This window comes from Heptranchias perlo, chromosome 3 (genome assembly GCF_035084215.1).
Source record: "Heptranchias perlo isolate sHepPer1 chromosome 3, sHepPer1.hap1, whole genome shotgun sequence".
NCBI lineage: Eukaryota > Metazoa > Chordata > Chondrichthyes > Hexanchiformes > Hexanchidae > Heptranchias > Heptranchias perlo.
This window is the reverse complement of record NC_090327.1, coordinates 74,685,397-74,698,596: the sequence shown is the minus strand read 5'-3', so window position 1 is coordinate 74,698,596 and position 13,200 is coordinate 74,685,397. Positions and strand designations below refer to the sequence as shown.

Below are 13,200 nucleotides of genomic sequence, written 5' to 3'. Positions count from 1 at the left end.
TTCTCAAAGTATTGCAATGTCCTTGCACTCAGCTACTTTTTCTTCAAGGAGAAATGTCATTCTGAATGCAGCTAAACAAACTCCTCTGTGTTTCACATCATAGAGGCTGGTCAGGACGATGACCGGGGAATGAACTGCCTGATCCAAAGTCTCAACTTCCTCACCAATTCCGTCACGGCATCTTACTTACGCAAGCACCAGCAATAGAGACAAACATTCGGGACAAGATAGTTAGTGAATCGGAAGGACTGACACTGGGTAAGGTGCGGAGAATCAGGAGCTGGGAGTGGAGGACTGGGAATGAGGAACATTGTCATTCCTCCATGGAGAGTGAAGAACTGACGACCCTCAGCTGAGGGGCCTAGGAACCCAGATCTGAGGAGCGCAATCTCCAAAAAAACTGTGGGAGTCATTTTGACAGAATGATGGTGTAAAACAAGTAATATCGGAGCAGCCACTCGTTATACATCTCTCCCGATTCTTATTTCCATTGAAGTCACGCAAGTCTCTTGGTGGAAGTAGGCTGCAAGTGTTTAACCTGCTGCTGACATTTATCCTATTAACCCGCAGGAAGGAGCGCAGCCTTCTGAGGCACTGACAGTCAGAAAAGTCTAAGTAAGATCTTCTTGGTCTGTAGGCCCCGGTAAGTGTGCATAGGCATGTAGAAAAGAGACAATTTCTGTGATGCCTGATGCAAAGAACCTCCAATCCAGCCTGTTCCATGTCTTCATCTCCATTTTCATAGCATAGGAATAGAGGTGTTCCCATTTGAAAATCGATATCCACAATGTAAAGCAGTACTTTGAACAGAGCTCAGTAAAACTATCAATAAAAGTCCTGATGGCTCTCCAAAGTATTAAAGGGATTGATATGCAAGCAAAGTAACACCAACCTTCAATAAAAGGACACAAAATGGCCTCCTCAGTGTGGTATCCACCTCAGGAATATCTTCCTCCAGCTTGTACTGCCATTGGGCAGGAAATTGGACATGAATTTAGATTTGAGGTTAGGATCAGATCAGCCATGATCTTATTAAATGGCGGAGCAGGCTCGAAGGGCCGATTGGCCTACTCCTGCTCCTATTTCTTATGTTCTTATTATATAGTCCTTTCCTCCTCCTCCACTTTCCTTCCCACCCCACCCCTTCACTGCTTCTTCTCTCATCCTCCTGCTTTCCACCATCCTCCCCTCCTTCTGTCTCTTCCCTCCTTGCCCTGCTGCTCCCCTGCCCTTTAATAACCTTGCTTGACAGGAATACTGCCTTGGTCTTGACACCCCATGTGCAATGCCATGGGAGATCGACATATTATTCAACAATAAAAATCTGAACAACTGAACCATAAAATAGTTTAATATCTTGTTACAGGATTGAAGTCTCAGTGGACCGAAAGCAACTGAAACACAATTACCAGATCAATACAGAATCATACATCTGAGGATGTGAATACAGACAGGTACAAATCCTTTAACCCAATAGTTCTCCAAGACTAAATATTTTGTGATGCATTTTACAAAATTAAGTTCATTCAGAATTGCAGCAGTTTACCCCAAAAAGAGTTTTTTAAATATGCTGAACGTTACCTCAGCATAAGATCCCTTCTCCACCAATTTCACAATAGGAACCTTGTTTCTCTCCTCCAAAGTAAAACCATAGCTTCCGTCTTGGGCTTTAATCTAAGGACAGTAAAAGGTCATATTTGAATGTTAGACCATAGCTTGAATAATTTATTACAGACATTTACACTTCTGTATATCCTGACACCAATGGGTCACATATGTTGCTTACCTAAATATGTTGTATTGAACCAATTACTTTACTTTTAATTACGCAAACAGCCACATGTGCTTGTTATTATTCTCATTTAAGTCCATTTTAAGATGCTTTAATAGAAAAACTGCTCTTACCTGAAAGCATTCCATGTGGTACTTGCATTTATATAGTTCCTTACCACATCAAATGTTTCAAAGCACTTTGACATAATGGCCCAGATTTTTGAGCAATGGCGAGGTACAGCATAAATCTTGCCATCTAGCGCGCCGATCTCGCTGTTGCTAACTTGCGCCAAACTTTGCTGGTTTTCTAATTATGCATGTGCCCGTGACAGAAAGATTAAGCAAATAATTGACTTGGCTAAATAAACTAATTAAACAACTAAATAAACAAATGAGTAAAAACTGCCTTGGTTCCACTGTCATTTGAGGCAAATGAAACGTTGCCAGGATAGTCACCATCACAAAATTATAGCATCAAACTTCTGAGACTACACTTAAAAGTACTTTATTAGCTCTAAAGCACTTTAGGGCATCCTGAGGTCATGAAAGGCGTTATATAAATACAAGTCCTTTCCTTTAAAGGATAAATAACACCATGGAATACAATTTGATCTTGGCTCTCCATTTTCCAAACTGACCTTGGAGCAATGACGCCACTGCCAGGCCATCATTTTTAAATCTAAGTGGCAGCAGCATGAACATTGGCTTAAATTATGAAAATATAAATAGCCACTGATTTTAATCGGGGCAGAGCGATGATAATTACCCTCTACATAATTTCCCAGTTTTAACAAAAGGTCATCAACCTGAAACGTTAACTCTGTTTCTTTCTCCACAGATGCTGCCTCACTTGCTGAGTATTTCCAGCATTTTCTGCTTCTATTTCAGATTTCCAGCATCCACAGTATTTTGCTTTCAGCGAGGGTAATGGCGAAATACCGCAAAAGTCCCAGGAAAATATGGAGTGGCACAGTTACTGGCATAAATCACTTACTTCGTAATTTTCTCTTTTGCGCCGTTCAAGGGTCCCTACGACATTACAGGAAAATCTGCACCAATAAGTTTCTATCCAGCATGAATAAGTAGACAATCTCTTTTTTCAGTTGGGGGGGGGCATTTTTTAAATTTGTTCATGGGATGTGGGCGTCGCTGGCAAGGCCAGCATTTATTGCCCATCCCTAATTGCCCTTGAGAAGGTGGTGGTGAGCCGCCTTCTTGAACCGCTGCAGTCCGTGTGGTGAAGGTTCTCCCACAGTACGGTTAGGTAGGGAGTTCCAGGATTTTGACCCAGCGACGATGAAGGAGCGGAGATATATTTCCAAGTCGGGATGGTGTGTGACTTGGAGGGGAACGTGCAGGTGGTGTTGTTCCCATTTGCCTGCTGCCCTTGTCCTTCTAGGTGGTAGAGATCGCGGGTTTGGGAGGTACTGTCGAAGAAGTCTTGGTGAGTTGCTGCAGTGCATCCTGTAGATGGTACACACTGCATCCATGCTACGCCGGTGGTGAAGGGAGTGAATATTTAGGGTGGTGGATGGGGTGCCAATCAAGCAGCCTGCTTTGTCCTGGGTGGTGTTGAGCTTCTTGAGTGTTGTTCCCTCAAAAATGGCTCAACTTCAGGAGCAGCCAGAGGAGCCAAAGGAAACAAATGGTCCACTGAAAGGAGGCGGCAAAAAGAGCTCATTACTCTTCTACGAGTCTGACCATCAGAATCCTTATGAGTATATTGCAAATAAAGAAAGAAAGACTGCTGGGATCTCCTGGTTGAAAACCACAAAAATGTGTCTCTCGTGCCATGTGAAAGGAGACAGCAGTGACACTGAATGCTTCTTCTTTGATCCCTAGAATAGCAGACCAATGTGGAAATACTTCAGTGACCTGATGAGGATGGGCAAGATAAGAGAATGGTTACTGTCCCTTTTCTCTGTTGGGCATCTTGGGAACAAACACTCTGATCATCCTCTTTACTACTTGGAGCATTAATCTTTCTTCACACTGCACCTTGGTTCAATGGCTTTCTGACTCTTCATCTTGCAATATGTTGTGCCATCTCCCCTTACAAGCATCACTTGCAGGCAACTACTTAAAAATCCTTCATCTATTTTAACAAGATGTGGAGATGCCGGTGATGGACTGGGGTTGACAATTGTAAACAATTTTACAACACCAAGTTATAGTCCAGCAATTTTATTTTAAATTCACAAGCTTTCGGAGACTTCCTCCTTCCTCAGGTAAATGTTTCAGGAGCTCCTTGAAGCCTACGCATTTATACATATAGAACAATACATGGTGTTTACAGACTGCCCCTGCAACTGCCCGTTGCCAAGGCAATCACCGTGTTCAGACAGAGAGGTGTCACCTGCAGAACCCCCGAATACACATTCAACAAAAAAACAAACAGGGAAAAAAACAGAGAAAAAAAACAGAGAGAGGCAGAAACATCCGGAAGGCAGAGAGAGCCAGCAAATGACCCATTATATTAAAAACAGATAACATTTGTTCGCTGGTGGGGTAACGTGTAGCGTGACATGAACCCAAGATCCCGGTTGAGGCCGTCCTCATGGGTGCGGAACTTGGCTATCAATTTCTGCTCGACGATTTTGCGTTGTCGTGTGTCTCGAAGGCCGCCTTGGAGTACGCTTACCCGAAGGTCGGTGGATGAATGTCCATGACTGCTGAAGTGTTCCCCGACTGGGAGGGAACCCTCCTGTTTGGCGATTGTTGCGCGGTGTCCGTTCATCCGTTGTCGCAGCGTCTGCATGGTCTCGCCAATGTACCATGCTCTGGGGCATCCTTTCCTGCAACGTATGAGGTAGACAACGTTGGCCGAGTCACAGGAGTATGAACCATGCACCTGGTGGGTGGTGTCCTCTCGTGTGATGGTGGTATCTGTGTCGATGATCTGGCATGTCTTGCAGAGGTTACCGTGGCAGGGTTGTGTGGCGTCGTGGACGCTGTTCTCTTGAAAGCTAGGTAATTTGCTGCGAACGATGGTCTGTTTGAGGTTGGGTGGCTGTTTAAAGGCGAGTAGTGGAGGTGTGGGGATGGCCATAGCTATTTTAACAAGGTTTGACCAGACAGTCCATAATATCAGTTCTTTATCACCTGGGAGACATCCTTCACTTGCTAGCCTTCACCTAATGCACTCAATCAAATTTCAGGAAGCAGTAGCTGCTGATGCCTACAAAAGGCAGGTGATTGGGGGTGACATTCTTGACAGCAAAGGACTAACCCCCTATAAAAAGCAGGCCATGAGCTCTTGGGAAGACACTCAGCTCTGACTGCGGGAGATGGCGAGAGTGGTGGTATTCTGCAGGCTGCAGGTTAGTTGATGCAGAAATAGATATTCACCCATTGCAGTGCTTTAAGGCAGTAAGCAGGCAGAAAAATCCTCAGCTTTCACTGTTTCCTCAATCTCTCTGGGTCTGAAAACCCATTCATAGCTCATGCTCTCGGTACCCGCAAATCGATCAGCAACTGTGGATACAGGAAGATATCTAGAGGATGATGAGGAGAAAGAGGAATGAAATTCCTTACTCCTACAGCAGGATGAGGATGATGGCCATGCATCTCAAGAGTCATTCAATCCAGATCCTGGTCTGCTCTAGCCCCCTCAATAACTTACTTCCTTACTCCCAGTCACCAGCTCAGATATTTTCAGCCAGAGGGATGTAGCTAGTGTAAGTGAGGATGTGGCACTGGGGGATTCAAAGAACAAAAGGGAGCCAGAGGAGTGACGAATGGATGAGCGTGCGGAGGCAGCTGCTCTTGGCCACAGACTCATGGGACTCAGATCTCATGGGTCCTTGCCTGAAAAGAAGGATGTTCAAAAAACACTCCACCTGCATCAGTCTTTGAAGATGACAGGTGTGACTCTTGACACCTACATCCCTCACTGCTGGCATCAATGTAGCACGTGGCAGCTTCATTGAAGTTTGTAACAGTCCTCCACCTCAGAATGACCAGTCTGTGCCTCCTCCTCCTCCTCCTCCTCCTCCACCACAGAAGCACAGGATGCCACGCTGGAGGCACTGGGGACAGGTTATTCAGAACACGCTGCTCAGAATTTCAGACACTTGGGTCAGGATACAGACCACACTCTCTCAGGGCTTTCAGGATCTGGCTGGAACCATTATATCTGATTTCCCACTGATCAGTGGCCACCTACACGCTGGGCCTCATAGAAAGGCAATATTACAGTCCTCATCCTGATCTGTCCAGCCAACAAAATCTACCCTTCAGAGCTCCTATAGTTCTTTCAATGACCACTCAACTTGATGAATGGGACTTCAGTTTTTGTTCGCAGAGGGGCCATGATCTATGCAAGCTAGGAGTAAGCCTTATTGCCGAAAAGTCATCCAGACATGACTCTCTTTCCCTCTCTTTTCTTCAGGGAGGTTGGAATTCCTGAGCACAAGGGAGGTGATAACTGCCTGCAAATATGACATTGACATGCAGACTTCTTTGGAACCGGTCACATTAAATGACTGGTATTCCTTCCTGTTTAGAAAGTTGAAAGGGCTGATTTCTGGAGCTCACAGTGCAACATGTGTGCCATCTATTACATCCTGAACTTTGGGGAAACCAGCAACATAATAAATTGTGTAACCATATCATGCTGCTACCTTGCAGTCATCCCAAACTGTACAAATTCCCCAGCTCTTCTGAAGGTTGTACCCATGATCTGACGGATGCATGCCTGGAACCCTGGATAATGTTTCCAAGGTCCCCAGTTGCTGCTTGAAACAAGTCAGAGGCAAAAAACAATTACCAAGATAGGGTCCTTTCACAACCACTGGCAGAGCTGTTCAAGCAGGTCTTCTCGTATGAGCTGACAGAGTTTAGCTATAGTTTCTTAGTGATCCTCAGTCTTCTCACACAAAGCTTTTCACTCAGACCTTGATGTGATCTGCATAGCCTACTGACTCTTTGTGGGGGTAACATCTGCTGAGCTGCATCCTCCTCAGATGGTACCTCACTCTCCTTTCCTTCCTTCCATTTGCCATCTTCTCCATTAATATGGCAAACAAAGAAATCCCCAGAGGGAAATTCATGTTGATAAATAAGAAATCCTTATTCTGGTTGGGGGCAAAAATTTTCGAGAGGCCCGATAGGCTCTCAGTCTAACAGATGCAAGTCCATCTCTGTATATCACCAAAGCAAACAAAGGTTTCAAAACGATCATTTCCCAGTTTAAGTCCAGATATTTCTTTAAGTCGATTCTCCAGGCTGCAGGGTTTCCCCAAAGCTAACTGCAGAGAACTAGCAACGCTTAGTTTTTTTAAAAACAATCTTTGCATTTTCCAAGTGCGTTATCACATCATCAAAACATCTCCAACACTTCACACAATCAATTTTTTTGTAAGTGCAACTATTGTTATTTAGTTTGTATATCCTGATGATCTTGTTGTACATCTGCAACCTTAAGTCAGGACATCCTATATAGTAACGGAAGAGAAATGACATGACAAAAGGACATTAACAATAGAAAGCCTCCAAATCAATGAGTTCAGCTTTTTAAAAAATCCCACCTTGCTATAACCTGTTTGTTAACTATACGGAGCATGCCTGTTGTCAGAATAGAACGCAATACGAATAAGCGTGATACTCACAGGACCTGAAATCCTTGGGTTGGGAAATGACATAAGTCTGATTTCTACCCAGGGGGCCATGATATGGGCCAGAACCAGATGAGACTCTCGAGGCCTCCTGAAGACCCCAAATCTTTACTGGAATAAGGTTGCCGATCCCGGAGGGGATCGCTTATCTCTTTCAGCATCAGAGTGTCACTAGTGGGAGCCAAAGGTTTTTTTTAAGAAATTATTTTGACTAGTTAGTCCTTGGGTAGACCTCGGGCAAAGCAGCAAGGCACTGGTCCATCTTAGAACAGTGGACTGAATCAGGTCGCGCTGGAGCAGGCGCAACTGAGCTGCCCTTGCAGTCCCAGGATTTGCAATGTGGTCTCCAGCCTGGAGCTAACACAGGTGTGCATTTCGCAGGTGAGGGAAAGTCAGAGATCATAATTTGTCAATCTCCTTTGATATGAAAATTGTGCTGGGAGACTGGAAGGTAGCCAGCCTAACACCTCCATTCAAAAAGGGAGAAAAGCAGGTAACAATAGAATAGTTAGCCTAATGTCAGTTGTGGCAAACTCTTAGAATCTCTGGAGTGAAGCTGGAACCCATAACCTTCTGACTCAGGAGGTGAGTGCTACCACTGAGCCAAGGCTGATACCTTGGATATCCTGCAAGAAGGCAAAATTGAGCTGAAAGACAGTATTCATTACATTTGAACTCATACCGCTTTTGTAATTTTTTCTTATATTTTCTAAATTGATTCATTTTAATTAATTTACCCCAGTTTACGTCACTAATCATGTTATCAATACACATTCCAGATTAATTTAATAACATCAATCTTAAAACATTAAAGTAAATGCACAGGTGTCAGACCAATAGTAATTTCTACTTTGAATACTTGTTAATTTTCTTAATGTATTTTTGCAGTAATCCAAATAACTTATAAATATTTTGAATATTGTAACTAAGGAGTTTATATGCAATTGTAATGTATCTTTGAGGAAAGACACATATTTCCATTTCAAAATAACTATTGTTTCTGCTTTGAATGCTTATATTTGTCATCCAAGTACCTCCCATTTAAAACCATTTCCCATTACATGAATCAATGCTACTTACCAACAATGACTTGGCTATGACATTTTCAACTATTTTCAAATCATGTCGCATGTGCCTCTGCCTTAAGTTCAAGCCTTCTATTTCCTCATCAGCAAAAAAACGGAATAAAAGAGGTTCATCCTTAAATTCACTCTTTTCCAGTACTATAAGGAAAAACCAGATGTAAAGCACCACATAAATCTCAAGTACAAATCAAAGTATATCACCTACTGTAACAGCTGGCCTTTATTTATCTTACAGAAATAAAAGGTAAACATCAGTGATGTTCAGTGACTATGGGGTGTCCCTTGTCTTTTACCACAGTACCTTAATCTAGGCGGTAATAATTTATTAGGTGAGATAGTTTTCTACCATGTTTATGAAGTAAAAGGTGAGGTTCATTGCAACAATATGGGACATGGGAATGGTATGCATGTAAAATTGCAGTTAACAGAAGAGTCAGAAAAAATAATTTAAACTGAAAAAGTCACAGCATAGTTAACTTGTAGCAGCACTGAGATTCAACAACATAAATTTGTACCATTTTACCGTTCTAAGAAGAGCTGATGTCAGAAGGATGTTTGAATAATGCACTGAATTTAACCTTACCGTGGTGCATAAAACCATTGTCACACAGTTCCACACCCAGGATTATTGCTTCCTCTTTGGTTCTACAGTCCCCCTGGTGACAAAGTAATAGACATTCTACATTGCATGTTCTAATAACACGATAACTACCAATTCCAGTCTGAGTTCTTTCAGTATCTTGTTCATAAAGCCAACTATATTAGAAACTTTTCAATGAAATATAAGGGGTAATTCCACAATCCTGCACTGCCACTGGGTAAAGCCTTACTCAAAGGTAGCTTGGGTCAGAGATAGGGCGTGTTGTAGCCCTGATTCTCTGCGCCATGCTTCTTGGGAGCATGGCTCCCTACTGGAAGTGCAGGATTAAGAAAATGCCCTTGTAAGAGCAACGTATTTATCTTTTCATCCTTTGAAGTAAACAGTATCATTCTTGCATAAAAATAAAAAGCATTTAGTCAGAAACTACCTTAATTTAAGATACTTCTTTATTTTAAGATTTTACTGAAAATAATCACTAATAGAAGTACAGTACTATTTCAAAAGGATTGGAAGGTGTGGTGGGTTACTATCTCTTTCCTTTCACCTCCTAGTTTGAATCCAGTCTGGACTGATCAGATGAAAGTCTCCTCTCTCTGGCAGTTTAAAGGTCCCAGGTGAATTTGGAAACTTTCAACCCTGTTCCCAGTGGACATTGCCCCACAACACAAGATTGCCCAGAACTCAGCATAAACCAGTAATAAGCTGTCAATCCCATACTCTTGCAATGCTTCAGTGAGGAAGTGTACACTCAATGTAGTACTGAGCCACACAGATCAAGTTGAAGCCCTCATCTGTTTTGAATTAACCAATCTCAACCAGGGAGATAGCAAAACGCGCCACAATTCGTTTCAGTACCTCTTGACTAGTAAGGGGAAAAATTAAGCCACAGATCCTATTCCTAACTGCTACTCCATGACCCTTCCTTGAAGAGCACCTGTGAGATTTATTGGCAAGTCCTGAATCAGACAGAGGTGTCACAGACTCCATAGTCCAAGGGTCCAATGATACTCACTGTTCATTATTACAAGAGAAGAAAGTAAGTTGGTTGAGGTATCAGTGGTACCCAGAAAGTATCATCACCTTCTGTAGTAAAGGGAGAAAGTTGGGGGGGAAAAAAGATGCAGTAGCAATCTCACTCTGAGAGGCAATGAACACAGCTGGTGTTGGAAGCTGGGGCCGCTCTTCGTACATTGGGATTAAGGCACATTGTCATAGCTTTAATCTGCATCTGGTCCATGCTATACTGAACCTCAGAGTGCCTGCTAAGAACATAAGAACATAGATAAGTCACCCAGTCTGGATGGGATGCACCCTAGGATGCTGAGAGAAGGGTGGAAATTGCAGAGGTTGTGGCTATAATCTTACAAACATTCGTAGATACAGGGGTGGTACCAGAGGACTGGAGAATTGCAAATGTTCCACCCTTGTTCAAAAAAGGGTGTAAGGGTAAACCCAGCAACTATAGGCCAGTCAGCTTAACCTCAGTCATGGGGAAACGTTTAGAAACGATAATCTGGGACAGGATTAACAGTCACTTGGACTAGTGTGAATTGATTAGGGAAAGCCAGCATGGATTTGTTAAAGGCAAATCATGTTTAACTAACCTGATAGAGTTTTTTAATGAGGTTACAGAGAGTGTAGATGAGGGCAATACAGTTGATGTGGTGTATATGGACTATCAAAAGGCATTTGATAAAATGCCACACGGTAGGCTTATCATCAAGATTGAGGCCCATGGAATAAAGGGGGCAGTAGCAACATGGATACAGAATTGGCTAAGGGACAGGAAACAGAGAGTAGTGGTGAACGGTTGTTTTTCAGACAGGACAGTGGTGTTCCCCAGGAGTCAGTGCTGGGACCACTGCTTTTCTTGATGTACATTAATGACTTGGACTTGGGTGTACAGGGCACAATTTCAAAATTTGCAGATGACACAAAACTTGGAGAAGGATAGTGATAGACTTCAAGAGGATATAGACAGGCTGGTGGCAAGGGCAGACACGTGGCAGATGAAATTTAACGCAGAAAAATGCGAAGTGATACATTTCGGCAGGAGGAATGAAGAGAGGCAATATAAACTAGAGGGCGCAACTCTAAAAGGGGTACAGGAACAGAGAGATCTGGGGGTTTACGTGCACAAATCGTTGAAGGTGGCAGGGCAGGTTGAGAAAGCGGTCAAAAAAGGATACGGGATCCTGGGCTTTATAAATAGAGGCATAGAGTAGAAAAGTATGGAAGTCATGATGAACCTTTATAAAACACTGGTTTGACCACAACTGGAATATTGCGTCCAGTTCTGGGCACCGCACTTTAGGAAAGATATGAAGGCCTTAGAAAGAGTGCAGAAGAGATTTACTAGAATGAGTCCAGGGATGAGGAACTTTAGTAACACGGATAGACTGGAGGAGCTGGGGTTATTCTCCTTGGAACAGAGATGGTTGCGAGGAGATTTGATAGAGGTGTTCAAACTCACGAAGGGTCTAGACAGAGTAGATAGAGCGAAACTGTTCCCATTGGCAGAAGGGTCAAGCACCAGAGGACTTAGATTTAAGATGATTGGCAAAAGAACCAAAGGTGACATGAGAAAAAGCTTTTTTACACATCGAGTGGTTAGATTCTGGAACGCACTGCCTGAGGGGGTGGTGGAGGCAGATTCAACCATGGTTTTCAAAAGGGAACTGGATAAGAACTTCAAAGAAAAAAAACTGCTGGGCTACGGAGATAGGGTGGGGGAGTGGGACTAGCTGGATTGCTGTTGCATACCTTGAGTCCGACGCGGACTCAATGGGCCGAATTGCCTCCTTCCGTGCTGTAAACTTTCTACAATTCTATGATGAGAATATAAGAAATAGGAGCAGGAGTAGGCCATCCGGCTCTTCAAGCCTGCTCTGCCATTCAACAGATCATGGCTGGTCGTCTGCCTCAACGCCATTTTCCTGCACTATCCCCATATCCCTTGATGCCTTTAATATCTAGAAATCTATCGATCTCTGTTTTGAATGTACTCAATGACTGAGCACCACAGCCCTCTAGGGTAGAGAATTCCAAAGATTCACCATTCTCTGAGTGAAGAAATTTCTCCTCATCTCAGTCCTAAATGGACTACCCCTTATTCTAAGACTGTGACCCCTGGTTCTGGACTCCCCAGCCAGGGGAAACACCCTCCCTGCATCCACCCTGTAAGAATTTTGTCAATTTCAATGACACAAGGTGCCTAAAATGGAAAAGTGCTTCTTTTACATTGATGACATCTTTTACCTTGATGAACACAAAAATTCAGAAAAAAATTAAAGGAAAACAAGAGAGTACAAAATATATTTCTGTAGATGTTGTGCTCTGATATAAACAAAACTTGGGACACATTTTGAATCTTGTAAAGGTCATTAGATTCTCAAAAATATCAAATGTTTATAAATTAAACTACAAACATGGTCAAAATTAATCACAGATTAAAGAATGGAGGGTCAGTACGAACTCTGAACATTTTTGACGACCAATATTAAAATTCAACAGATACTTCATGCCTTCCTTCTCTAACAAAGTGAGAGAGTCAGCTCTAGAGATGCTGTCAAGGATGCTTCATAGTCAGCTTCCAAGCTGGGCAGTGCACTTTAGGAAAGATATGAAGCCCTTAGAGAGGGTGCAGAAAAGATTTACTAGAATGGTTCCAGGGATGAGGAACTTCAGTTACGTGGATAGACTGGAGAAGCTGGGATTGTTCTCCTTGGAGCAGAGAAAGTTAAGAGGAGATTTGATAGAAATGTTCAATATCATGCAGGGTTTAGATAAAATAAACAAAGATAAATTGTTCCCATTGGCAGAAGGATGGAGAACCAGAGGACACAGATTTAAGGTGATTGGCAAAACAACCAAAAGCAACATGAGGAAACGCTTTTTTACGCAGCGAGTAGTTGTGATCTGGAATGCACTGCCTGAAAGGTGGTGAAAGCAGATTCAATCATGGCGTTCATAAAGGAATTGGATAAATACTTAAAGGAAAAAAAATTGCAGGGCTACAGGAAAGAGCAGAGGAATGGGTCTAACTGGATTGCTCTTATAAAGAGCCAGCATGAGCTCGATGGGCCGAATGGCCTCCTTCTGTGCTGTAACTATTCTATGATTCTAA

The 13,200-nt window shown here is 42.9% G+C and overlaps 1 protein-coding gene across 5 annotated transcripts in view; it reads right to left on the bottom strand.

Annotated features, from left to right (window-relative positions):
- Nucleotides 1-13,200, bottom strand: part of prex2 (phosphatidylinositol-3,4,5-trisphosphate-dependent Rac exchange factor 2) — a 428,462-nt gene that overhangs the window by 253,611 nt on the left and 161,651 nt on the right. For all 5 annotated transcript variants that reach the window (XM_067980312.1, XM_067980313.1, XM_067980315.1 and 2 more), the window contains exons 15-17: nucleotides 9,057-9,129; nucleotides 8,469-8,611; nucleotides 1,582-1,674 (exon numbers count right to left, since the gene is read on the bottom strand). In XM_067980312.1, the coding sequence (XP_067836413.1) occupies nucleotides 1,582-1,674; nucleotides 8,469-8,611; nucleotides 9,057-9,129 (309 nt within the window). The remainder of the gene's footprint in view (nucleotides 1-1,581; nucleotides 1,675-8,468; nucleotides 8,612-9,056; nucleotides 9,130-13,200) is intronic.